This window comes from Agelaius tricolor, unplaced genomic scaffold (genome assembly GCF_023055355.1).
Source record: "Agelaius tricolor isolate 1412-34295 unplaced genomic scaffold, bAgeTri1.0.p SCAF_3, whole genome shotgun sequence".
In the NCBI taxonomy this organism is placed as follows: Eukaryota; Metazoa; Chordata; class Aves; order Passeriformes; family Icteridae; genus Agelaius; species Agelaius tricolor.
This window is the reverse complement of record NW_027269263.1, coordinates 47,686,885-47,714,861: the sequence shown is the minus strand read 5'-3', so window position 1 is coordinate 47,714,861 and position 27,977 is coordinate 47,686,885. Positions and strand designations below refer to the sequence as shown.

Genomic DNA, 27,977 nt, shown 5'->3' with positions numbered 1-27,977 from the left:
TTCCCGCCGCCGCCTCGCGGTTGGCTGCGGCGCGGGGCGGCGGCGCCGCCGGACCTCGGCCGGAGGAGGGGCCGGGGCCGCCCGGCCGTGCCGCCGCTGTCCCGCTGCCCGAGGTAGGTTCGCGCTGCCCGGCGCTCCGGGTTCGCGGTGCCCGGCGCTCCGGGAGTCAGCGAGCGCTGCCCGCCGCCCTCCGTCCTCCGCTCGCCCGCTCACAGCGCTTCTCCCCCTGCCCGCCGCCGCCCCTCTGCCTTGCCCTGCCGCTCCCCAGGGATTTTTTCCCGTCCGCGCGTCGGCCCTGCGGGCGGGAGGCCCCTCGCTGTGGTGCTGGGCACTGTCCCAGCCCCAGGGATGCTCGCGGGGATGTGACCCGCGCCCAGCAGGGACCGGCGCGGTGGCGGCCCCGCGGTCACTCGGCTGCTGGGGGGGCCCGGGGAGGGTTCCCAGCACTCAGGCTTGGAATGCTCAAGTTAGTTTCACTTTTCCAACGGGATGTGGATATCGCTGTGGCTGAGCCTGAGCACACACAGGGAGGCATGCAGGCGAACTTCTGGCCTGCCAGAGGTCACCCGGCTGTTTGCTCCCTGCCCGGACACCCGCGGTCCCGGTGCACTCCCGCAGGAAGGCGTCGCTTTTCTCCTTGTGCAAGTCCTCTGTGGGAGGGAAATTTGCTTCACTGCAGGCTTGGGTACGAGGTGCAGTGTTCTAGTAGAAACTGCTCTCATCGTTATGTCTTAATGTGCTGAGATAGTGACATGATGTGACAAGGCTTCCTGTTTTTTGAGAGGGATCATTATGCACTTTGAGAACCCTCTTAGCATGCTGAAGAGAAACGTCAAAATACCTGCAACTTCAGTACAGTAACCTTTGCTGGTGGACAGATGCAGTCGTAGGAAGACCACACTTGGAGCTGTTGTAGATGACTGTGTGATGATTCCCTTGGTGCTGTCCTTCGTGTGCTAGTCCCTCTGTTTCACCAAGCCTGGAGTTAAACAGGACCTCTGAAGTCTTTAGGTATATAGAGATTTTACAAGTTTGAGGCATGAGGACAAACAGGATTTTCCAAATGATTCAGATACAGAGATTCATGTATTATCAGTTAAAATTGCGTTGGAAGCAAAGTTCACATTTTTGAAGCCTATCTCTGTGATTCACATCTTTTAATTGCAAATGTATCTGATGGCCTTAGGCTCCTAGATACTTGATGCTGGACCTGGCAGTGTCCCTGCAGAAATAAGCAGTGGCATGTAGGCTTCACTGGGAGTGAAGAGACCGAGATAGAAGATAAAGGGGTTTTGCTCTGCAGTGGGAATCTGTTCCAGTGAAGCTTTTCCATTTTGCAGAAAAATCATACTAGGGCAAAAATCTGTTGTTCCTGGTCACACATATGCTCACTGCTACTCAGTAGTTAAAGGTCTTGATCTTGATCTTCCATTATTGGCCTGTGTAAGCATTAGTTGTATACTTAGTGCTGGTCTTTCTCTTTGAATCAACTGCCTGCCATACAGCCTGTGTTCTGCTTTCTTTCTATATGTTTGTTAGTTCTGACTGTTCTTGATGCAAGTTTTGATGGTCTTTGCCTGGTTTATGGTGGCAAATGAATATAATTGGAAAATTTAAGTTTCCAGAATTCTTTTTAAGCCCTGCAGTTAAAAGTAGCTGCCTAGAACACATTAAAACCCTTCCTTTACAGTAATCAAAACAACTACTAAAATTGAAAATTTGTCTCTAAAGACACCTCATCAGATCAAGATGCAACAAAATTCACTGAAATTGAATTCATGTCTCACAACAGTATGAAGAACTAGAGTATGAAGTGTCTGGTTTGTGTTTTACAGCAGATGCTAAAGGAGACCAGAACTTTTGCACAAACAGTGTCTGAATTGCATATGTACTTCTATTGTTTTATTACTTTGTCTTTGCTGCCATCAGGCTTTACCATGCTCCGAGCCTTTAGTCACACAAACGGTAGGTGTGTGTTCCACCACACTGAGCGTTGTCATCATCGTAAGTCTGTGCTGGCCATCAGGAGGGAAGATGTCAATGCGTGGGAGAGAAGAGCACCTCTAGCACCAAAGCATGTTAAGGAGTTGACAAAGATGGGATACAAGGTCTTGGTGCAGCCATCAAACCGGAGAGCCATCCATGAAAAGGTAAGGTCCCATTTGGAGACACAAGCAAAATCATAGTGCAGTTGTTAACCATAGTACAGGAAAAATAATATTCAAAGGCTATTCATAAGGAAACATAAAATCCCCAGAAACATGTAAATTTTGCTGCTAAATGAGGAGTTGTGCTAGTGGAAAGGAAAGGGAATAGTTCTATAGCCTTTTAATGTAATCTTGGCGTCATGGTGGGTTTTTGGAGTTGTTTTTATTAATTTCGTGTCCTGTCATCAGTCTCCCTGGAAGTTCTAGGTTCTCTTGAAGTAGAAGCTTGGGAATTTCTTTAACATTGGTGTTTTTGTCTTCTGTTTGTGAGAAGGCAAGAACTCTTAAAAACACTGTATTTTTTAAAAGAGCAGGAAAGATGAATCTGGTGAATTCCACTCTTGCTTCAGTCCTATTCCTCATGTGAAATGAGGAGAGTTTTATTCTTTAATGCTGTGAGCTTCAGGACAGAGAGCTTTTACAGTTTTTGTAGCAGCAGCAATTCTCTGCTGTAAGATAACTGAGAAAACAGATGCAAATTGAAACAAAAGTAGGGAATTAGTCATTACTTGCACATACCACCTTTTAATTAAGACACAAAGCTTTTTTCATCAAAGCACAGATCATGCTATCGCATTTCCTTAGAAATCGCTCATCAGCTTGGACTTGCACTTACACAATTTTATAAAATCACATGTCATCAGTCTTCATATTTTTGAATTTTTCAGATTTCTCTAAACTTATTTCCAAGTATTTGAACATCTTACAAAGTGTTCATTATTGCAATACTGCAAGATATTTCAAATTTAGTAAAATACCCTTTTTGTAGTCTGTAAATGTAAGATGAAGTACTTTACTCACACATAATTATAATTTGGCCTTGTATAATAGGATAATAGCATGGTAATTCAATTTGATACTTGATACCTCTTTATCAAAGAAATTTGTGGATGTATCACATGCAGTAACTTGTTTCTGCTTGGTAGAATTATTTATTTTTCCTCTGTTCTAGATGATAATATGCTGAGATCTGATTAAGAAAAAACACAGAAAAATCTTCTTTGATTTTTCTCTTTCATAGGAGTACGTCAAAGCAGGTGCCATTATTCAAGAAGATATTTCTGAGGCTTCACTGATAATAGGTGTGAAGAGACCTCCAGAGGACAAATTAATCCCTAAAAAGAACTATGCCTTCTTCTCTCACACTATTAAAGCCCAAGAGGCAAACATGCCCCTTTTGGATGAGATTTTAAAACAGGTAAATGATGTCATATTGAAGATCATTGTCAATTAACATGGGATGGAAAATGAACTTAATGCTTAAGTGTGATCAAGAGCTTGCTGCCTAGTATGGTTACTTCCAGCACACATACTTGTAAGCAAGGCTAACGAGGACAGTTTTCAGTATCCTTTCCTGAAACTGAGTATTTCTTGCTCAGAGGATCTTGTGTTTGCAGTGTTACTCTCTTCATGTGCATGAGGCAGATAAGTTGTGAGCATGGTGTGCTCAAGGGAGGCTCTTTCTCTCTGAGCAGGAAGAGTTGGGAAGTTACTAAGCTGGAGTGCAGTCTGGCCATTTCAGAGGAAGGCAGCCAGTTCATGCAGAAATGAGCAGCCTCTTGCCAGAGGATGTGAATGGGCCTGGAGCTGCTGGAGTGGCACATTGGGGAGCAAAGAGGGTGTGCAAAGAGGGTGTGGGCAATGCAGACACTTTTTCAAACAAGAATTCAGTGATACTGTTATGTTTTTATTTTTATACTTTATCTTGCTACCATATATAAACCCATCAGGCTCTATCAATGAAGAATGACAAAGGCATGTGAAAAGGTAGTTCCTGGGAGAACAGCGTGCCACAGACTGCATTCACTGAAAGTTTTAATACTCAGTTTGCTGTGTATTTTCAGGAAATTCGACTGTTTGACTATGAAAAAATGGTTGATCATAAAGGAATGCGAGTTGTGGCCTTTGGAAAGTGGGCTGGTGTAGCAGGTATAGTGTATAAAGTAAAGGCAGGCTTGCAACGAGTGACTTCCTGTAATACTTCTGGTTGTCTGTCCTTCCTGGAAGTTGGGGCTTGCGATGTGTTTTTAACTGCATTTTGAATTCTTGCTTTTAACAGCTTTTTTCCATTCTGGTTTGTGCCTCCTACTTTCATGAGACGACATGTCAAGTAGTCATGTGGATTCCTGACAAATCTAATATTTTATGCTGTTGTCTTGAAGTTCTGTTTGTCCATTGAACTGTCTGGAGCAGACTAAGTATCAAGAGATGAACTGATTAGGCTTTTAATAAAAAAAAAGGCTGCTGTCAGTCCCAAGAGCTTGAACAATATCTGTTTGTCACTGTTATGCATTTAATCTGATTCTTGTGTGGCATGGTTCTCATTTCTTTCTACTGAACTTTAGCACTGTTTCTTCAGGAGACTCTTATTTCCTTCTTTGGAATCCAGTGATGTGGATACACCTCATAAAAGGATATCTGAATATTAAATGGTGCCTAAATGCATAATGGGCCAAGAGCAAGTTTAAGGTCATGGACTGCTATTAATTTTCTCCTTCTCTGGTTTTATGTAGACTTTTTTTAGAAGTAAAGTATTAATATAAAAACATAGGAAAAATACTTGGGATGATTTGAGGCTTCAGTCAATCTCTGCAGTTTTTAACTGTGCATATTTGTAATTAAGACTGATGGACTGATGGTCCAATTTTCTATTGTTTTTTTAACAACAGGAATGATCAACATTCTGCATGGATTGGGTTTGCGATTTTTAGCTCTGGGTCATCACACTCCCTTCATGGTAAGAGTATTTTTAATGTATTTTTCTTTAGCTAAATAAATTTGGTATCTGCTAGTTATCTGTATTTGAATATGGAGAATATCTTAATTGGTCTGTGCCTTTGATTTCAGCACATTGGGATGGCACATAACTACAGGAATAGCAGTCAGGCTGTGCAGGCAGTACGGGATGCCGGGTATGAAATTTCACTGGGACTGATGCCAAAGTCAGTGGGGCCCTTAACATTTGTGTTTACGGGCACTGGTAATGTTTCTAAGGTAAGAATTGTCTTCAAAATGAAATGCTATATAATTGTTAATAGAAATTCTTGGCATTTGATCTCTATCAGGTTAAATGGGTTGATGGGTTCATTTTGTTTGCTTGAGCTTCACATATTCCTTTGCCAGTAACAATTTTTAACTACCATAAACTACGATGTTTAATATGAGGTCATGCTTCACCAGGCTGACGTGCTAACTTCTTATCAATGAACATGGATTAAATCTTACTGCTTCTCTCTCCTTTCCAACCTGCATGATTTCTCTCCCCCTCTCTCTCCACTGTTGACTCTGTGCTCACAAGGTAAATTAATCACTCCGTTAAAGTATGGAGGAAAGAATTATTTTTTCCAACCCCTGCTGAGTTTTTATGTCTGGATATCATTGACTTGGCTTACAAGTTCTTGACTTGAGGGTTATTTTTTTGTGACATAGGGAAAAGACTTCCCCCTGGTTTTGGCAACAAAGATCAGTTAACAAGGCTCCGGCTATAAAGCGAAATCACTGCCTGCATAAATGTGTTCTTTCTAGCCAAAAGGATGATGTGTCTGAAAATCTTCTGGTTGTGATCATAGCTCATTGGGGAAGTCATCTTGTAGTTCCTGGCTTTTAGAACAGCCGATGAGGAGTGGCTTCAGGGATCTTTCCTAAAGAGAAACTGCTCCTCAGAGCGGCAGCAAAACCCTCTTGTGGCTGAGTTGAGGCTTCCCCGCTCAGCCGTTAGAAGTAAGAACCAGGCACTGGATTGTGGTTTAGGCATTTTGCAGTAGTGGGGAATGATGTAAATTCCTTGCACACAATGCCCAAGCTGCTTAGTTTTGGGTAAGCAGGAGTAGGTGTGAAACAATGTGTACATCTCTGGAGCTGTTCTTTGGCAGGGCTGTCAAATTGTATGTGAAATTTTGCATTTGTTTTCAAACACCAAGTGAGCAGTGTTACATGACATTTATGGTCTGCTTATTCTAAATCCTTCTTCGTGATTTCAGGGTGCTCAAGAAATGTTCAGTGCTCTCCCATGTGAGTTTGTGGAACCACATGAGTTAAAGGAAGTTTCCAGATCTGGAGGTATGCAGTGACAATAGTGAATTGAAAATACAGAAACCCTTTTTGTCCAAGGTTTATAAGAGCTAATTTTTCTTTTTTACTTTAGACCTCAGGAAAGTCTATGGAACAGTGCTAAGTCGTCACCATCATCTCGTGAGGAAACGTGATGGACTGTATGATCCAGCAGACTATGAGAAACATCCAGAAAATTACATTTCTCGCTTTCACATTGATGTGAGCATCTTTTCTGTTCTTTTATGAGGGGTTTTCTACAGAGTGTTTGAACTTACTATACTTTTGCATTGTCATAATTTGAGAGCATTAACCTAAAATGCTGGACCAGGTCCTTCTTCTTAAAGTACTAGGTGAAAACATGAGGCATCTGTAACTTTCTCTGCAGGTTGCACCCTACACAACTTGTTTAATTAATGGCATATACTGGGAACAAAATAGTCCTCGCTTGCTGAGTCGGCAGGACACTCAGAAGCTGCTGGTGCCAGTTAAATCTGCTACTGGTGGAATGGATGGCTGTCCTGAATTACCCCACAGGTAAGACACTCATTTCACTTGTAACAATTTTGCAGCACAGTGATTGACTTGTAATGTTAGGTAGTTTCACCACAGCACATAGTAAATGATTGTGTTTTTTTTACCTTGTTCCTGTGGCATGTTTTACAGTGCCCCATTTTCCTGTGGCACGTTTTACAGTGCCCCATTGATTTCACTCTTGTTCTTTTGTGCTTTGCAGTCCTATTTTCACAGTTTGGAGTTTTTGAAAACATTACAGTAGAAATGATTAGCAGGTATCAGCTGTCTTTCTGCAGAGGTAGTTCTGCCACTGATTTTCATACAGAATCTCATACAAATAAAAGTGTGGTATTTGGGAATGTACCTGCTGCACCAGTATTGGGAGAAGTTTCTATGCCTGAGCAGAGTTTTAGGGAAAGTGCTTGCTACCCTGTCATTTGACATGTGCAAGCTCAATAACTGTTCCTTAGCACCTCTTATTTCTGCAGCAGGTAGTGGAAATGTTTCACAGCCCTGATTAGTTTTAAGGATAGAATGTGGGGTGCAAATCAAGGGTTAGTCTCCTTTCAATGGGGGTGGGAGCCACCCTTTCTCTAATAGCCCTGACACAGATTTGGGGAGGACATGAAAATATATCCTGGTGAGGGATCAGGTCTTTGTCTCTTCTCTGCCAGCTCTTGACACCTTTATTTCTCTCATACAACTAATAAAGAGTTGAAGAGTTAACCTTCAGTGGAGCCAGAGGCTGTGCATTAGGCTAATGAATGCTCCACCTGCACCTGCTATCTGTGAAGTGGTAGAAGGCAGCTGCTTCTTTAGGCTTCCCTGTAGGATGGGGAGTTAGTTTAATGCAGGACTGCACATGCATGACCTGAGAGAATTGGTAGATGGGAAACGAATAGGAGGTGTTGGCAGCACAGGGCATAGAGAGAAAATATCATGGGTGAATGGATTCTGCCAGTCTTGCCACGAAATTGGATGCTCTTGATAGGAGTGCAAACCTGATGAGTACAATAGGGCCAAATTTCCATTATCTTCCTGGGTACCATTTTTTGTGTTTTGTTGACTTCTAAATTGGTTGACATGAAGAAGGCTGCAACTTACATAGATCTTTTTCACATTTCTTTTGTTTCCTCTCCACTTGTGACCTTTTATACCTGTGTTTCTTAGTAATTTGTATAATACTCTATTCCACTGTCTTTTTATTTTAATTGCTTTAGGCTTCTGGCCATATGTGACATTTCAGCAGATACTGGAGGATCTATAGAATTTATGACTGAATGTACAACAATTGACAACCCATTTTGTATGTATGATGCTGACCAGCATATCACTCATGACAGGTGGGAGAGCCCTTCCTCTGTACTGTTTTCCATTGTAACTCGTAGAGTCAAACATTATATTGAAAAATTCATGCATTTATAACACTTCTGAAAGGTGATGCCTTTCAGGTACTAAGAAGTAGTTTAGAAGAGCTGTTTTCTCTCTTTCAGTGTTGAAGGCTCGGGGATTCTGATGTGTTCCATTGACAATCTGCCAGCTCAGCTTCCTATAGAAGCAACAGAGTACTTTGGGGACATGCTTTTCCCTTATATTGAAGAGATGGTAAGAGCTTATGTGTCCAACAAGAAGGTAAAAGGCTCAGAACTTGGTCTGCTTGTTTGTTGCTTTTCTGGTCTCCTGTATACATTCAAAAGGAATCTGCTGTAGAACATAACTGACTTCGTACTTCAAAAAAAAGAAAAAAAGCTTTTGAAGTCTTGAGGCAATCCTTTGAAAAGGAAACATGTGAATGAGACATGAGTGACCTGGATGTCTTAGGGATTTGTCAAGAACACTTTCTGTAGGCAGAAAACAGGCTCTGGTGGGTAGTTCATTGCTTCTGGACCCTGCACCAGATGTAAACATCTGATTTTCTTGGGCACTCAGCAATCCCTCACAGTCAGACTGCTGTTTGAATTCCTGTATTTTCCTAAAAGTCAAGTGATGCTGATTGCAGCCATAAGTATTTCAAATATACAAGATATTGGTATTGTTGCATGCATTTAAATGTTGCTCAAAATCTTAATGTTTTACTTTGAGAAATATTTGGTAATAAAATGACCTGATTTGAAATAACTTATCTCCATAGCTGGTATCAGAAGGCTCAGAACCTCTTGAAAAACAGAATTACTCTCCTGTTGTTCGAGATGTAAGTTTTGCAATTTTGCACCCTTCTTGTCTTCCCCTGCTTTGAAATATACAGACACATGAAGCCCTCAAAATCTGTTTCATATGTTTCCAGGCAGTGATTGCATCCAATGGCTCACTGACACCTAAGTATCAATATATCCAGAAACTGAGAGAGAGCAGGTAATGTAGGCTCTTAAAGTTTATTTGATTCAGGATTTAAAAAGCCACCCTGTCTGCATTCTGTCTCCCCTTTTACATTCATTTATTCTTGTGTCTTGGTGGAATGCATCTATACTGCACTGTGTTTAAATGTCTTCTAGGTTGATGATCTTATTTCTTCATGCACATTGCCTAAATCATTAACACGTGTTGTTAGTAACTTACATTGAAATTGAGAAAGTGGTCATTTTTCTCTGTCTTGCGTTATGAAAACTGTTTTACCAGAGGCAGAGAGCAGCCACATGCTAGATTTACTCTGTTACTCCTTGCCCTTGAGAAAAGGATGTAACATACAGTCATTTGAAAGGAATGGCTGAAAGCAAAAGGCTCTTGAATATTCCTTGAATCTAGTTACTTCTTGTGTGGCTCAAGTGCTGTGCTGTGTGGCATTGTTCTGTGACTGGATGTATTGAGGAGACTCTGAGACTCTCAGACTTTTTGTTATATTCATCACCTACAGCTTCAGCTACCACTTCATCCCCACCCTGTCACAGCAGTTATGTGCCAGTGGTAGCCTAGAGTGAATTAAGCTAACAAAAGTATAACTAACCTGTCCATCCCTTCCATTCCCCTTGCCCTCTTACTATTAACAAATATCTATCGTTTACACATGAAAAATGTTAATTTCACAGTAAGTGGGTTCATGTTCCTGGTCAGTGACAGCTACACTGTACATCTTACAAAAATTTAAATTGGTCTGACCATAAGCACTGCATGCACTCTGCACTAAAAACAGTGTGTTGACTTCTGCATCTCAAACCCCTCCAATTTTCTTTGGGACTTCTGGTTATGAACTTGTGCATGATGAACTAAAGGTGAATTTTCACACTAAATAATGTGCCATTTGCCTCTCAGAGGCTTTCAGCTCATAGTGATTTTTGTTATGTGCTCTTTGATATTTATGCCCTTCAAGAGGCTGTCTCAATAATATTTTTTTTTATTCCTCACACAGTGCAAGGATCTGATATTTTTTTAGCTTCTTCCATAATCACTTGCATGGTCTTTTGTGAACTACCCTGGAGACTTCATTTCCAAGGGTGGTTTTTTTTGGGTTGATTTTTGATATTTCTGCAGATCTGTGTGCTGCATGGGATGTTCATTTGTTCAGTGGTGCTGTTCACTTAGCTGTCAGAAAAGCAGGACCTGCTAACAATACTGTCCTTTATTTTGCAAACTTCAGAGGTGATGCAAATGAAAGAAGGGTTTTACTGCTTAGGGTATGATGGTTTAGATAGAGATGTGCTCTTGTTCAGGCCCTATAGGAATTATGTGGCTTGTTTCCACTCTAGAAAAGTATTATGCTACATCCAGTTTATTTTCTGAGGGTTCTATTTAGACTATTTGCTAATACTCCTTCAATGTCAGTGAACATTTCAGATGTAGGACAGCCAGACTGTATGAGCTGAACTGTCTTGGGTGCCATTAGATTTACCAAACAAACTCATCTACATCTTTGCACCCTTACTTGCTTCTTAACTCTTACTGGTTTCTCACACACAGCTGTAAAGGCACATCACATTAACAATGGAGATGCTATTTGTAACTGAATTATTAAAACTCATTTATAGAGAGTAGGCATAATCTGGAGCTGTGTTCTCTGTTCTGTTCTCATGCTTGATGGGTCATTTGGCAGCTCATGTTTTTGCCTGTCCTAGAGTAAACATGCTGTATTTGATCCAAGTGTGACTTCATTCTACACTCTAGAAAATTTTTAGTAAATCTGATAAGTTGGATTGAAAAATCCAGCTTGCTTTCATACAAGAACTTCTCCTTCATCAACACTCCAAGCTACCTACCACTTTTGTTCCCTAAAGCATGGAGAGAAATTCTTCTCTTTCACTGCCCATAAGAGTTCAGTTGTGGACGACGTTCTTACAGGAGGAAGACAAGGAAAACCCTTGGGTCTGCAATATAATGGCTTAGGAGAATTTCTGTGAATGTATTAAATAATGATTTAACATTTTTTAGAAAAATCAAATCTGTAGAACTTTTATGAAGGTCAAAATTTACAGTAATCTATAGTAATAATTTAGGTTAGAGAGTTGATACATTGGTACATACCATTCAGATTTAATTATCTGAAAAGAATGACTTTTTAAAAAGGCTCTGAAATAAGAGTAAAGGGGGATGGAACATCTGAAATTTTGGAGAGTAATTCAAGCTTTACAGTACTGATACAGTAAGCTGGAATGTGCTTCAGACATATGATATAGATGTATTTGGCATTGATTTAACTCTCTTCACTCACAGTAGTTTTTCAATGGTATTATTTGAGGCCTTGTGCCCCTAAATATGGTCAGACGCTTCCTGTCATGCTTTAGTTTGGGCAATAGTGCTCTGGTTTGTCTTGCTCTCTCTCAGATGTTGCTCTGGCAAACTTCTACATTATCTATCATTGTTATGGCCATTTTTTAAATGAAAAAACACAACCAAAGTACTGACTTTTGGCTGCCATGAGAAGCCTCAAAAATATCTGAACCAAATATTATTTAGTAGACGTGTGGTTGGTCCTCTTCTAAGGTCAGCAGGTTTCAGCAGAGTGGACAACATCTTGTCAGCTACAGGTCAGGATTCTTTCTGAGGCATAATCTGCAATGCTGGTATGAACTCTTAGTTGACAAAGGTGAAACTGAGGATCTTGCTTATATGCTTATGAAGATTCCTATGAGACTGTAACTTTGAAAGTCCAACCTATTGTTGAAATTTATTTTCAGGGTATGGGATAAGAAAAGCCAAACCTCAATCTCCTTTAATTAGATTAAACAGTAGGGCAGTGAACAGCTTTCTTCAAAAATAAGAAGTGCTTTAAGAATTTTTTCTTTTGCTAAATAATTTTTTCTATGTAGTCATATGTTACACAGTTTCACAATACTGATTTTACAACTTAATGCAAATCTAACCTAAAAAGAAAACTAATTATAAACAGCCAAAATGTGTGTTCCTGCTATGATTTATGAGTTTCTGAGAGCATATTTAAACAACTGCTGAGTGCATTATTCTGTTGACAGAAAGAAATGCAAAATTTGATGTGAGTACATCATATATTGAAAGTCAACAGATCTACTTAAATTTATTTATGAGAGTAGTAGTAGTTAGGTTGAAATGCTGTGATGGTTTTCAAATCTGAGTCCTTGTCTGCAATAATGATTTCTTGGTTGGGCATTAAATTTTATTTGACTTTTATTGACTATCATGTTCTTGTGGTGGACTAATATGAACCTAGTATAATTTACAAAACACTCTTTCACCAGTATGATTTTGTGTCCTTTAACAGTTACTGTGTTGTAAAGGGAGCAAGGCAGAGCCTGGAATCCCTTTCTGACAGCCCAGCATGACATTGGTGGCCCTCAAGGTATCAGGTTACAGTAATTTGGCCATTGGGAAAAATACAACTGAGGAAAGTTTTGATGAACAGCTAGAGGAAATTGGAGAAGCAGTGGGAATGTTGATGGATTTGATCATGTTTATGTTAGAGGAAAGGAACTAGAAGTTATGCAGCAGAAGAATGGGAGCAGCGCTTGATAGTCCTGGATTGGGGAGCTAAGAGCTTGACTCTTGGTCTGAATAGAGCTCATGGTTTGTAGACTTACTAAAACATATTTCTTCTGTTAACCTTGGCAGATTACAGTTTCCTTCTGTAATTTTTAATTTTGCCTTGAACACCTTCTAGGGAACAGGCTCAGTCCCTGAAGATGAGTAATGAGAAGAGGGTTTTATTGCTTGGATCTGGCTATGTTTCTGGCCCTGTGCTTGAATATCTCACTAGAGATTCCAACATTGACATCACAGTTGGTATGTAAGAATTTGTTTTCATTACAGTATTATGTCTTACTGAAGCATGTGGCAGAACCCTTCTCATAAATAATAAATGGATGTGGTCCTGAGAAGAGATAAAGGAAATCTTTGTTACTATGCACAGCAGAAAAGGATTTTATAGCTTTGTGAGCATTTTGATTTTAAATAATTGATTTGAAAATGACATAGCCATGTTAGAAGTTAACTGTTTCCATGTGTAACCTGTAGGGAAATTGGAAAGTATTTTTCCTTCTAACCTGCTTTGGGCTCAGGATTGGTTTTGTACATACTGTCATTTTTGTACATTGGTTTTTGGCTGTGTTTTCAGCCTCACACAACAAGAATATGAAAATGTTTTTATAGACATCTGTATGAGTTAAGTAACTGCTTTTCTTAAAATGAGTGTCTTGATGGTAAAACTTCAGACTCCGACTTTCCCATGAGCACCAAATGCCTACTTGTTTATTCCTCTGTTTTGGTTTTATCTGTAGCATATTTCAGGCTGGGCATCTCAATAATCCTTTTCTGTACCCTTAATGATGACCTTACCCTGATTCTGGGGCTTCAGATTTAAAACTCAGGCTCTATTGCCTTATTGCCTGAAAGATATTTTGCTGGGAAGTCATTTCCCTTAGAACTTACAGTTTTATTGCTGTTGATTTTTGTTGCTATTGCATTGATTTTTTTTTTTTTTTTGGTCATGCTACTTTCATACCTGGCTCTTGGCTGCTTTTTCTACCCTTCATGGTGATAACCATAGTACTTTTAACCCCTGGGAAAAGATTTACTGGGAGGAAGAGGGGAAATCTTGGAAAGCTGCACCCTTGTTATGAGCAGTTCCTGAGGTGGTGAAGAGGGAAGGATTACAGCAATGTGCAGTGCCCGTCCCCTTGTCACTCCCTGCAGTGCAGTAGCAGGAAGGGAAACCAGGTGAACTGGAAGATCTGTTTTGCCAGGCACTGAGCAAACATAGCCTCTTATCTGGGTAGCTTAAAAACATGCAGTTTCTACAGCACACATGCACAAAAATAGCACAGAAGGAAAGGGACATGAAGATATTACTCTTTAATATTTTGATAGCAGGCAAGTAGGTGCAGAAAACAAAATGCACATCCAAGTGCCATGTTTGGCTTTGTAGTGTTAGGCTACACCACTTTAAATCCAGATGATGAAAACTTTAATGGGGAAACCTTCATGTAATCAAATTTTTTTAAGTTTGAATTTTTGGATGATTTTGCCTAGCTCTTTTCCCTCAGCACAACTTGATTTGTAGGATATAGAGAAACACCTTCTGGTAATGTTTATTTCCCACTGACTGTGGAAAGGCCATAAGAGGGAATAAGGCCCTAACTCAGAGGCACAGATGCCTTTAATTCTCCATAACCTTGTGCCCTTCCTGCTGCCTTCTTTGGCCGTTCCTTTTTCCTGGCTGTGTTCTCTGGTTTGTGCTGGCAGCATGGTGAGCCGGGAAAGGAAATTAGTCAGATGTAGCAAATACTGGTTGTGTTACTGTCATTCTCTTTTTCAGTTCTGCTTTCCTTATAATGGTAAGTGCTGATGCCTTTTAATTCCCCAGGAGCTTGTGCCCCATGTGCTGTCTTCTTTGGCCACTCCTTTTTTTGTTTTCTCTGGTTTGTGCTGGCAGTATGGTGAGCTGGATGGGAAACCAGTCAGAGGTGGCAAATACTGGTGTTGTTATTGTGGATCTCTTTCAGTTCTGCTTTCTTTATAATGGTAGTTAAGTGAAGGCAGTCAGAGACTGGGTTTATCCCATTTAGTTACAATATGGTATTTGGGATTGGGAGGACTAAGCCATATGTAAATATTAAAAGTAGTCAGTTTGAAACTTTTGCTCACACTTGACCTAAGCTGAAGCTTATTTTTTCTATCTTTGTCATTTTTAAAATTGTGATTGATGTGAATTAGGTTTTGCTTTAAGCTATTAAACTTGATTGTAAATAGGAATTCTGTTAAAGTGTGTTGAGAGTTTCAAAATATTTCTTTTTAAACATGTGGAATGAGGGATCGAGTAAGTTTTTCTGAACATGTTTGTTTACTAAATGTCTGATTTTTCTTCAACTGTTAGTGAAGGAAAACATGCATGCAAATGTTTCTCTTTGGGAAATATGGCACAATTATACATGGGTGTGCTTTAGACTTAGCTTCATCTATAGGTAATGGTTTATTGTTTGACTTTTAAAACAGTATCTGTCATGAAGGAGCAACTTGAACAACTGACAAAGAAGTACAGAAATGTTACTCCAGTTCATATGGATGTCCTTAAGCATGAGGAAAAGCTGTCCTCTTTGGTGAAAAACCACGACCTTGTGATCAGGTTAGATTTCTGTGTAAAACATGACAGACTCAACCCTAAGTCATGCTGCTTCTTTCCCCCAGTTGCTTGACCTAAATCAACACATAAGCTTTTTTTTTAATGGCCAAGATTTGGGGTTGTATTTATGCATGTAAGTAGTTGTAACTGGTGTAACTGGCTGCTGCCTTCTCATGTAGCAGGGCATCAGAACTTTAAAAGGGGTTTTGACTTCTTCAGAAGTGTTCACCAATTAGGTGGATTTCCTTGTTAATGTGAAGGGCCAGTTGCATCCACAAGCTTATGTGTCTCTGGGATCAAATTTTCATGTTCACAAGAGGAGGAAAAATTCTGGCATCTTGGTAATTTCTTCTATATATCCCATTAAGAAAGAATTCATTCCAGATATTGATACAGGGAAGGAACTTCATAGTCCTTGCCATTTTGTTTCTTTTGCCACAGCTGTCATGAATGTTGCTTCTGTTCCATGTAGAATGTGCTTTTCACAAAGTAGTTCATCAAGATCTTTGTAATGCAAGCTTTCTCAAGGACAGTTTTGCATCTTCTAAACCTCCAGCATGCTTGTTTAGAAGATGTCTTTGGAAAGAGGTCAGTGGTTTGTGGATCACAGAGAAGTGTGATGCCCTCTCAAGAATGACTTCCCTATTGTTCACTGCCCTGTTCTGAGTGCATACAACAATGCTAGGGTACTGTTTCACTTTCATTGGTATGGAACTGCTCAGGTGTGACTGTATGTTCCAAGGCAGGTGTGACTGTATTTTTGAGCTATTACTTGAGTTCTTTTGTAGGCATTCAAAAAACATTTGAGTGTCTTTCCAGTGACAGGATAAGTAACTGGTTGAATTTTGATGTTGCATGATTCTCCTTCCTTTGTAGTTTGCTGCCTTATTCAGCACATCCTTTTGTTGCAAAGAAATGTATTGACAACAAAGTGAACTTGGTAACAGCCAGCTACTTAACACCAGCCATGAAAGAACTTCAGGAGAGGTAGGTGTGGAACTAGCATCTCCCTGGTGTTGCTTCCTTCTTTAGTGCATTATCTGAATATTTTGCAGTCTGTTACATCTGCAACACTTGTTGTGAATTACTGTTTTCCAAATTCTTTCTGCTTCTCTTTCTGTGATGAAGGACCAAGGAACTTTCCCAAAGACGCATGTTGCAATGAGTGCGTACCCCAACCTGGTTAGACTAATGCTCTAAATAATGGAATTTATTTTTCTGCCTGCATCATCCTATTTCATGTTAATGTGCCTTTTCCTCTTCCCTCAGACCTGTTAAGATGTTTGAGCTGGGCTGATATTCAAGCTGAGTAGCTGTGCTGTCATATTCTACCAGCAAGCTTGTTCGTCATCTTTTGCCTTCCTGTAATAAAAACTCATTTCTTGGTTTATTGTATCTACAGTAATCTCCTCCTTCATGCTCTTCTTTTGGATATGCCCACTGTATAATTTTCAAACTGGTGACAACTCTAACTAATGTTTCTGTTGTCCTACTTACTATATGCTTGGAAGTTGTTTTGAGCATGAAGCTTAATCTAGGTGCTCCTCTGAGGCACAGTATTGGAAAATCTGAAGTGCATTCAAGTAAAGAATTGTACATGCTGTGTCTCTACAAAAGATAAAACAGAAAAAACTAGACTGGTAGAGAATCAGTGTTGCAGAAAGTGAGGGATATTTAGGGGCCTCTCCTACCATTCTTACTGAAAATATAGCATGCACTCAGGGAAAAAAAATAAAAAGGGTACTTCGCATTTGTCAAAAGACAAACTGATTTTGAAAATAAAATAAATCTTCGGTTTGTGGTGATATGTGAACTCCTCTGGGAATGTAGGCAACTATTAGGGAAAAAAAACCCAAATACTTGTAATTTTGGAAAGCAGGCATTTTAGTCTCTCTTCCTTGTAGGAGCTCTTTAGGACAATTATGACTAGCTTTGTGCTGCTCTCTGCATTAGTACCTTCCTGCACTATAGCGCTGTCCAGGAGACTGGGATATGGAATAGCTGGTAGAAAATTGTTTTTTCACCTCCACCTAGGCACACAGAAGTAAGAGAAAAAAAGGTTAGAAGGCTCTTAAATGGTTGTCACTTTTCAGGATTTTATATCTGCTTTTATTTCTTTATTCCCACAAGCTACAGACAGAGCCCAGAATTTACTGTGTTGGGGAAGGTTCACTGGGCAGATTGGAAAGATTTATGGAATAAAAGGCCAGTAATAGTGAATATTCTGATGGCTCTGTGCTTCTGTTATTTTTAGTGTAGAAGCTGCTGGTATTACAGTTGTCAGTGAAATGGGCTTGGATCCTGGTCTTGATCACATGTTGGCGATGGAATGTATTGACAAGGCGAAAGAAGTTGGTGCTACGGTAAGGTTAGCGGGGAGTGCGTAGCTCTGCCAAGATTATATTAGTAAAGTTGTTCTTTTAACACCATGCAGCTTTTGAGCATGTCACTGATGTGTAACAGACTCTGGACATTTTACTTTTTCTGATGCTTTGAATTTCATAGCTACTAACTCACTTGGTGAGAATATCAGCTAAGATGGCCCTGCCCCAGTGTATCTTTTCCTCTCCCTTACGGGCAGTGCCTGCAGTTTTCCCCTCCCCACTGTAGATCCTTCTCATCTGACCCATTTGGGGAACAACAGAAATTTCAAGAACTGATGGGTAGATCTCTGTGCATCCTGATCTGTTTTCTCTTCACTGTTTCTTTCCTGTGGATAAATCTGACAGGTTGTATCGTACACCTCTTTCTGCGGTGGCCTACCAGCTCCAGAGCACTCTGACAATCCTCTGAGGTACAAGTTCAGCTGGAGTCCACAAGGAGTGCTGCTGAATACAGTTCAGTCTGCTACGTATTTAAAAGATGGAGAGGTGAAGTAATGGGAAAATTTTCATTTAAAACCAGACAAAAACTGTGGTATTTGGCTAAGGAAGGAACTGGGACGTGCAATATGCTCTGTTTACTTTCAAGCCGGTTGCATAAATCACTTAGGACTTTGTTTGGAGCATGATGATACCTAGCTGCTGCTAGCTTAATACTTACTTACTATGTGGAAACTGGTTGCCAGGAAGGAATTTATTCTAAAGACAAAAGCAATGGATTTGAGTTGATTTTTCTGGATTCAACTTCCATTCCTGTTGGATGTTGCTTTTGCTATTTAATTGCCCTGTCTTTGGTCCTGTGAAATAAAGGTGAGAATGCTTGTCTATCTAGTTGTGTTGATAAATCAAATAGCTGCATTTTCTACTTGCACAATGCACAGTAGAACTCTTGATTCCTTTCTCTTTTGGTGCAATGTGTAATACCAATAACACACTGAGTGGGTTTTGTGAAATGCTTTTTGGTCTATTTTATAGAAGCTTTGTTTTGCTGTTTGTGCAGGAGTCATTAGACTGAACCTTACAAATGTCACTGCTTCTGTTTTGTGTAAACATTGTAATTGATTTGTGCAAAGCTATTGCAAGCCATTATCACATTTCTGCTTTCCAGCTCTATCTATTTCTATTGTCACTTGCTCAGAGTAGTTATTGCAATTGTCAAGGAGACTGACTTGTATAACCACTGTAAAGTTTAGCTAGTTACCTAAAACTCTTTGATCTGCAAAACTTAGAATTCTTTTGAAATATAATCTTTTATGTTTTATGACATTTTGGTGCTCTACTGTTTTTATGGAAGTAAGAAAGGAAAAATGCGGGGATTGTATGTTGGATCATTATTTAAAAAGCAATGAAGTATAAGTTTAGGATGAAAAAGGGTTCTTGGAAAATGTTGAAATATTTCTATTTCTGATCTGGTTCACCCATTCCTAGGAAGAATTAGATCATGCATATGAATGAGTCATTATGCCAGCACTAGGTGAGCTTGTCAGTACATTCTGCAATTTTCCCTCCTTGCCTCTAAATACTTATGTCTTTGACCATTGTGTAGGATTCTTTCACACACCTGTCTTGCCTGGCAAACACAACAGTATCTTTTGGCTGCAGGCTTCACTGCTTTAGTATTTCTTCTATAAGTAAACCTTGTCCATTTGCTCAGGAGTCAGAAAACGAGTTTGTACTGATGCTGCATAGCAGATCTGGGCTTTAGCTGCTTGAAGGAAACGGGGTTCAGGGCTGTGGTTGGGAAGAGAGTGGTAAGAGAACTAGTCCCCTGTTGTTTTTTTTTGTTTTCCTTCCATGGTGCTTTGTAGCTTCAAGTAAAGACACACATGGGCAGTAATTTTATATCCGTGTGATATCACTTGATTTATTTTAATATTTTTTTTTAAAAAAAGGAACAAGCATCCATCATTTTGTTTATATCTGCTTTCTCTCCCATATAAAAAACACCAACCAAAACCTAAACAACATAATAAATTATTTGACCAAAAAACAGAGAGCTCATGTCCCATCACACTGGTGCAGTTTGAGACATGCTCCAAAATGGCATTAATGTAAGTGAAATGGGATCCTGCCATTTTAATATAAGTGCAGCAGGAATTTACTGTGTGTGTGTGAAGAATATGGCTTGTTTTAGCCCTTTGATGGCTTACAAATTGCATGGTCTTCCTGCACCAAGTATGATTAAATGGCTTGGGCAACTGCTTTATTTAGATTGGGCCTTTGTTTGCACTTTATGCCAAACTTGTTTTTCCTGCTTTTGAGCATACTTTATCTCTTCTGTTCTAAAATAAGTTGAATACAACTGCACAAAAATAATATTTGCTGTTCTTTCACAAACTTTAGATTATCAATATTCCATCTGGAGGAGCGTTACTGGATTCTGTTACTCCAATGGATTTTTTCCCAGGATTAAACCTTGAAGGTTTTCCTAACAGAGACAGTACGAAGTATGCTGAGCCGTATGGCATTCAGACAGCTCGTACTTTACTGAGAGGCACCTTAAGATACAAAGTAAGTTGTTGGTGTTTTTGTTAGTAATTATTGTTTTCCTCAAGAGATGAATGTTGCAATTTCAACAAAAATGTGTATTTAAGCCTTTTACAGGTCTGTGCTTGCTGTTTATGAGCTCCCCATTATCCCAGTTTCCCAGTTGAGAGACAACTGAAAGCAGTTATCTTTTTTTTTCTTTTTTTTTTTTTTTTTTTTTTTTTTAATGTAGCTTTCTTTACCTGGTATATTTAACAGGTATTTGCTGCCAAATGGAAAAATAATTTTATTTGTTTTAGACAGTTGGCCAGTTGTCTTGCGTAGTCTGTGTTTCCTCTTTTTATTCTGGCTCTGTATCTGGTGTCAGATCAATAGAAGATTTAAAAAAATTAAATAATTCTCTTTTCTTATAGTTCCATGAAAAACATAATGTAAAAATCTTACAGAAAATTATGATTTTCCAACAATCTGAGAAGTTTTTCATTAACTAACTAGAAATCTTAAATTTGAGAAGCTTAATAATTTTGGTCAGCTAAGTAAAATGTAAAGAGATAGATGTGTTTCCCTTCTAACTGATCAAGTCTTTTCCTTTCATTTGTTAGATGTCCAAAGCAGAATCAAAATGTTTTGATGTTTTTCTGTCAGACTTTCTTTTTCTTTATTTTTTTCAGTCAATATGCATTAAGAAGGAATAAACGTAGAATCATATTGAAGGTTTGAAAAAGCTTTTATGGATGTTGTATTATGTCTGCTAAGGTTTATGCTAGGGTTTAAGTTATTGTTATTTGTCCATAGTCTGAGGAAGTTGCATGTTCTTTTTGTCTTAATTCCCCTGTTGCAATACAACAGGATTTTTGTCTGTATTTCTGGGAGGGAAGCTTGCTTAGATAAAGGCATGGAAGAAGGAAGGCCAGTATGGGGGAAAAAGGGTTATAAATTGCAATAGCTCTCTTTCTGTCAGTCTAGATACAATCTCTTTTTCAGAAGAGATTGTAAAAATATGTGGGAGGTGTCTGTCTCATAATGGAATCCTAATATGACAATCCTATCTATTCCATTTGGTGCCTGGTAAAACTTTCTTCTTTTGTATGGGCTAGCACAAGGAACTGCAGAAGTGTCAGGGTGACATGCCAGGTGGATGTCAGTGTGCTGCAAGAATGCTGGTCCTGTGGTTAGTGCTGTTTCCTTAACCCCCACAGCAGGGCCAGCACTTTGGGCTGGGGTGGTGATGGTTTGGGGAAGGGTTTCCATACCTCTGCCTGCACAGTGCTATTATTGGTATTTTTTGTTTATACTGTGTTGACGTGCCAGCATAGAGTGTCTGTGCTGAGCAGGACAGAGTTAGTGTTGGCCCTTTGCACGTGCTGCTGTGCTGCAGAGCAGAAGCCCATCTGTTCACTGAGGAGCCAATCATCTCCTAAAAGTGCCTTTTAGAGATCAAGTTCAGATACGTAATGGAGTCAGTTTAAAAAGAGGTTTCACACAGAAGGATCTCACTGCAAGGCCATCTGAGCTGATAACCTAGTGCTCGTAATAAGTGACTCCTAATTTAATTAGTCTTCTTTCAGGGTGCTTTATTTCCTCCATTCTGCTTTTTTTGTGTTTCTAGTCACTTGCATGTAAGTGCTCTCAGGTATTCAGCAGCTGTGTGGGAATGTTAATGGGATACAAACAGAAGTAAGCAGAAATCAGTTGAGACTTCTTTCATTGTGCAGTCTAATGCAACCTTTGCAGTTCCTTTTAAACCATTCTACTGCTTTGTCTGTCTGATATTCCTGAAGATGAGAAAGAAACACACAGGATTCTTACCTTTAAAAGCAGCCCATGTGGTGTCCACACAATCCCAGTGGTGTGCAACTGGGTGAGCAGAGTTCAGCATTGTGCTCTGTGTATTCAGTAGTTTATCAGCTGGCTGATACAACCCTGCAGTGACAGGCTGGGATTTCAACCAGTGCTGGCCAGCTGAGTCCTTTGATCTCAGCAACCAATGGTACTTGCCATGGAAGTATTGATGACAGAATAAGCCATTAAAAAAAAAAAGTATTGAAAAGTGGGGAAGGGTGGAGAGGGGATGGGGAAGACACTGCTCCATGGCATTAACCTCACTGGCATCAGGTTATTGTGGCTGGCTTCCCAGGGAATAATTATGGTTATGTCTATCACTGCATTCAAACCAAGGAGAAATACCTCATTTTCAAGTGATTAATGTATTTAATGGTGTTATTCTTTTATTTCAGGGGTTCTCCAGAACCATGGGAGGCTTTGTAAAACTAGGATTAATTAACCCAGATCCTTATCCTTTGCTGAGCTCAACCACGCCACCTCTAACCTGGGTGAGTTACTCTGCTTACTCTGCCTTCCTTCCTCTGGTTTATTGATGGTTTTCTTATTGCTAGACTTGGGTGTGCTTAGCAATGAGAATCTTCTACTGCATCCCCATCTTGGAAATGTTTTTTTTTCTTGGAAATTAGGAGAACTTTCTTCAGCAGGAATGGAATAAGGTGCTGGAACAGGTTCCCTGATAGATTCTGGGGTGTCTGACATTGGAGGCTTTCAGGCCTCAGCAGGCAAAGCCATGGTCATATTTTTATGAATTGTCTTATGCTTTTTGTTAGTCACAGTCTAGTCGTCAGTGTCCAAATTATTACTGGCTCATGATTGTCAGTGTAAAAGTATTTTTCAGGGCATCAAGAAGTAAGAGCTTGTGCATAAATGAGTATATTAATTTGTTTTTCTATTGAAATTCTGTACAAGCATTTTTTAGATCTTCTGTTATGCAGCTTTTCTGTCTTGATTGTGGGTGCCTTACTTCATCTTTATCTCATCCAAGACATGACTCTGATGTGCTGCTGTTACATTTGGCAATCAGAATTTTTGTTGTCTCTGTAGAGACTAGGTATTTTATATTTCAGTATGGGGTGGAAAGAGCTGAAGAATGTCTTGGGTGTTCTCAGAACCAAAAAAGCAGAAGATGAAGAGGCCAGTCTTGCTTGTCTCTGACTAACATTTAGTATTGGGAAGATGAGCAAACTCCAGGAGTTTTTGGGTGGCCATATAGGAATTACTTTTTTTTTCCCTTTTTTTAAATTTTTTTTTTTATTTTGTGATAATTTTTTGTCTACTTTCAATTTTAGAGTTGATAGTTTGAAGTTTTCTTTGCAAAGATGACTGGAATTTCCAGTTCTTCTAGCCTCAGTGAATAAGTATACAGTGTTATGTAATCTGTAAAAGTAGCTATAAACTCATTATTCTCACTGCAAACATTTAGCAATGTTTTTACATCTACTCTGTCAGGAAAGTAGAAGAGAAAGGCTAACATGAGCTTGTAGACTCTGCAGTTCTTGCATATTTCATATCTTGCTTATAGTACATTATCCACCTTGCTGTGAATGAAGCAAGCAATAATTAGCATCTAGGTGGCACAGAATGGCCTTCAGATATGCACAAGTATCATGAGAAATCTCTTTGGTAACACTCACAGGATTTTGCCAGAGCTTTGTTCATCTCATTGGTCTGTTTCCTTCCTTTTGAAAGGGACATTCTCCATTTCTACACCAACTGAAAGATACCCTATCTCTAAATTTTCACTCTGTCATTTTCCAGGGGGCTTCTCTTTCATCCTAATATTCTCCTAGTGTTCCTTGTTTATGCAGGCTTTTATGTTCTTTCTTTGCTGCTAGAGGAAGGGGTAAGACTAAAATATGGGGTGAAGCAGTGGAGGAGTGGGGTACAAAGTCTTTTAGGAAAAGATAAACCCTATTTTCACCTGTTGTGATTAAAATTCTCAAATTTCTCACTTTCCCAGTACACATAAGCTGACTCCTCTGAAGTCCTGGATTTTAACTGATCTTAGTAGAGTAGTTGTTTCTCAAAACTTTGCTTGAGATGGAGTGGGAACAGATGTCAGACCTTCATGAACCTTTTGTTTTCAAACAGAAAGAGCTCATGTGCAAACTGGTTGGAATTAAGTCACCTGCTGAGCACCATGTTCTTAAAGAAGCTGTATTTAGCAAACTGGACAGGGACAAAAGTCAGCTGGAAGCAGTGGAATGGTAAATGTTCCAATGATTTTGAAAGTTTAAAAATTAAAAAAGAAGTGTTTGCAATTCTAGCCATTTTGGTTCATGTTAATACTGTTAAACTGGTATGCTGAACAACTGGAAATTAAAAAAATGAGATGAAACTGCTGATAGGCAATGATGTAAGTCTTCCTCATTTCTTCTGCCAGGTTAGGTTTATTGGGAGATGAACCGGTTCCAGCAGCAGATTCCATTGTAGGGGCTTTTGCAAAGCACATGGAGATGAAGCTGCCCTTTGGTATGGGAAAAATTCTTTTTCATGGATTTGAATGGAACATGGCAATATCTTTTATAAGCCTTAATTGGATTAATTTGCTCACCTTCATTAATAAACCTTCTTGATAGGTTTTTTAATGTATTGTGATGTTCCCTACCTCCCCAATTTATCCTTTTCTTTTCCTGTTACACTTTCAGTTTGATCTTAGTGTTCTGTCCTCCTCTGTTGCCTTCAGTCACTTCCCTGATATGCATGCTGTGTATGTGTAGTGCCTAGCTATTCAGGAACCTCATCTTGATGTCACTGACATACAAGTAATGGATAGTTTGTGTGCTTTTCTCTTAGGCACTGGAGAGAGAGATATGATTGTTATGAGAAGTGAAATAGGTCTCAGGCATCCTTCTGGCCATTTGGAAGACAAATTTATTGATCTGGTTGTCTATGGGGATAACAAAGGATATTCTGCAATGGCTAAAACAGTAGGATACCCTGCAGCTATAGCTGCTAAAATGGTTCTAGATGGTAAGTGCCTATTCCAACTTCAGTAAAAGTATTTCAATCCTCTTTATCTTCCTGCCTGTAGAAAGTAAATATATAGTGTCTCTTAAGTACATTTATGTGTATTTTTTTTAATTTGTCAGATGCTTCCTGTCTACAGGCATTTTTAATCTGCATGTTTGGATGTTCAGATATTCAGTGACATTCTTAATTTACTGCTTAATCCACAAAGATTTTTAAGTCATTTAATATTAAATGTTACACTAGTATAGACAAAACCTTTAGCATGATAAATTATAATTGATGATGTGACAGGGCTGAATGGCTCAGCAGTTCCCTGCACCTCGATCTGGCTGTGTCCCAAAAACCCCACTGTGAAGCTACCAAAGCTTTCTCAAATAAACCTGGTAGAGGACTAACACTGGTTTTTTAATGCCTTTATTTCAGGTGAAATAACTGCCAAAGGAATGGTCATACCTTTGACAAAGAATGTTTATGGGCCAATACTTGAACGTGTTCGGGCAGAAGGCATTATGTACAGTACTCGCAGCATTATCAAACAGTAACTGAAAGCAGTGGATTTTATCAGGTTTTGGGTTTTTTTGGTGCCCCCTCCTCCCCTTTTAGAATCTCAGTTGGACCAGCTAAAGGCAGCACCCGCCATTTCATAGGCAAATGTTGCCTTCTGTAAAACCTGCCACCTGGCTTGATGTAGAAACTGTCAATACTCACAGGTTGTGATATTTTCCTCTTAAAATTGTTAAGCTTTCATGTACATGTTTCAGCATCAATCAGATCTTTCCTTTTATCTTTTCTAAAATATCTCAGAAGGTTTTTGTTTTTTGTTATTAGAGTTTATCTCCTAAGTGTATAGGGTTATTATTGCGACAAAGTCAAGCTGAAAGAAAAATCTGTTAGTGGATTATTTTGTGGTGGAAAAGTCTGGGTAATGAACTCCATTGGTGAAGTTTAATTGTTCATGTGGTAAAAATTATTTTTCAGAAAAATGGAGATGGACATGATACTTAAATTCTAAGTCTGGTTGTCCCTTTCACTTTAGCAGTATTCATGAATGTTTTCACAGTAACAATATGCAAAAAATAGTTTAGAAATTCTGCACTACTAGCAAATAAGATCCTGTTAAATCTTGAAAATGTTCAGTTCTTTAATATTTGATCTTAATATTTTAAATCACTTTATAATGAATGTAAATTTAAATTAATTGGAGGAGGAAGAAAATTTAAAGCAGGCTTCCCCCCTATACCCTTTCTTGTTACAGAGTGGAAGCTGGTTGCAATATATTGAAGTACCTGCTGTTACGTGTTGCCTTGTGCTGTGGAGAGAGCACATTAACATTTAGCTCTGCAGCTACGAAGGGCAATCTGAAATACAACACAGTTACTGTGCTTAGAAGATGCTCCAAATGACATGTTTACTCTTCCCACTTACACTGTGTGCCTCATCCAAGTTAAGTACTGTTACAAAGGGAATACATTGTGTAGTGTATGCAGCTTTGAAATGCACCAGGTTTAGAGGTATAAATTGCCATTTGTTGAGTTAGCTCCTGTTCTTCTGCTAGCATGGTTCTGAAGCATTCACTTGGGAACCTATGCCTACTACTCACTACTGTGTCACTTTAGCCTGATGGAGTTTGCCAGCTCATTTGCTGCTGAGTGCTGTGCTGTCACATGTGTCAGCCCTGCTCTAGCTGCAGTTTAGCCACATCAGTCCACAACTGAACTTTAGCCCAAGTGCAGCTTCTCCTTAACATAGTACCAATTGCATTTTTTTGTTTCAGGCCTGCTTCTCTTGCTTTTGCTTAGGGATTTCTACACCCCCTTGCAACTTAAAGCATGGCTTAGACTTCATCAGTCAGGTCTGTGAGGTGTAGTGCTGTTGGCAGGTTGTATTTGCACTGGTACCTGTGCACCTGCCTAGAGCTTCCCTTTTCTAAAGCTGAATACTGATGCAGGAAGCTGTTTGCTTCCAGCTTTGCTCACAAACGCACTTTGCTGATAAATGCCTTTTCCTTCCTGAGAACCAACGCTGTAATCACAGTTCCAAGAGGCTGGAATTCCAGGTGTTGTTTTGCATGGTAGGAAAAGCAGCCATAACAATAATTCAAGTTTTGATCTTCAGGTTTTGCTGCTCAGGATTTGGATTTTCTCTGTGCAGGTGCAATGAAGTAGCAGCTGCTAGGGAGTTAGGAGAAAGGAGCCAAAGGGAGAATGAAGGGCAGGTGTTACTGTGAAAGAGAAGGACTTTTTCTACTGAACCAAGGCTTTTTTAATGTAATGTCAGATTTGGATTCTGTTACAGTTCCATGCATATATCACACAAAATCCTGTCTCCACCAAGTTCTTTTGCTTCCCACTGACCTTACAGGCTGCTGGTCTGTTGTCTGGCTGGTAGATGCAGCTGGGGTAAGGATGGAGCCTGCAATGTTCTGCTCTCTGCTGCCTCCTCCTTCTCCAGGTAGATTAATGGCCTACAACTAAGGGTTAAGTTATACTTGTACCTGCTGGTCCCTTCCAGTCTAGTGCTTGGTGAGACCAGGATTTTACTTGAGAATTCTGTCCCCTCCCTTAGCCCACGAATACACAACCACAGAGTTGTTCCTCTGTATATATGCATGCACCATACTTGCTTTTCTGCTTTGGAAATGCAGTATGGGAAAAAAATCAGATTTTTTTACAAATATCTAATATTTTTGGAACATTAAAGAATGAGAACTGCAGTGTTTTCATCAAGAAACACTGCTACTATTTTTGAAACATTTTATATTGGAATATATTTCTAATTCCCAGTGCAATGCTGCATTTTGTTTTCTATGTTTAGACTCGAATTTATTGCTCATCTTTTTGTATGAAGATTATACTTCTCAGTTCTCTTTGCATATTACTGGAAAGATAATTGTATCTTATACATGAGATTGCTTGAAAAATAAATCTGAACTCCTCTGTTTTGTTGTCATGTCACCTTTACAGTCTAATAATAGGATGGGAATGGGATTTTGTTTTTCAC

General features: G+C 39.5%; 1 protein-coding gene across 2 annotated transcripts; it reads left to right on the top strand.

Moving 5' to 3' along the window:
- AASS (aminoadipate-semialdehyde synthase) lies at positions 1 to 27,915 on the top strand. 2 transcript variants are annotated; one of them, XM_071423741.1, is made up of 24 exons: positions 1 to 113; positions 1,930 to 2,150; positions 3,229 to 3,405; positions 4,052 to 4,136; positions 4,877 to 4,944; positions 5,055 to 5,201; positions 6,188 to 6,266; positions 6,352 to 6,479; positions 6,646 to 6,794; positions 7,994 to 8,116; positions 8,267 to 8,378; positions 8,905 to 8,964; positions 9,058 to 9,125; positions 12,835 to 12,956; positions 15,165 to 15,294; positions 16,168 to 16,278; positions 17,546 to 17,654; positions 18,021 to 18,161; positions 20,016 to 20,183; positions 22,397 to 22,492; positions 24,096 to 24,211; positions 24,388 to 24,476; positions 24,801 to 24,977; positions 25,401 to 27,915. In XM_071423741.1, the coding sequence occupies exons 2-24, from the start codon at positions 1,938 to 1,940 to the stop codon at positions 25,517 to 25,519; spliced, it is 2,787 nt and encodes a 928-aa protein (XP_071279842.1). In that variant the 5' UTR covers positions 1 to 113; positions 1,930 to 1,937; the 3' UTR covers positions 25,520 to 27,915. The 2 variants fall into 2 exon arrangements, with proteins under 2 accessions (XP_071279842.1, XP_071279841.1); XM_071423740.1 differs by lacking the exon at positions 1 to 113 and adding an exon at positions 302 to 685.
- The last annotated feature ends 62 nt before the right edge of the window (positions 27,916 to 27,977 follow it).

Coding starts and splice junctions, on each gene's coding strand:
- AASS (XM_071423740.1), top strand. CDS start 490: ATGTGGATATCGCTGTGGCTGAGCCTGAGCACACACAGGGAGGCATGC. Junction 24,477..24,800: donor GGAGATGAAGCTGCCCTTTG/GTATGGGAAAAA, acceptor CTTTTCTCTTAG/GCACTGGAGAGAGAGATATG. Junction 24,978..25,400: donor TGCTAAAATGGTTCTAGATG/GTAAGTGCCTAT, acceptor CCTTTATTTCAG/GTGAAATAACTGCCAAAGGA.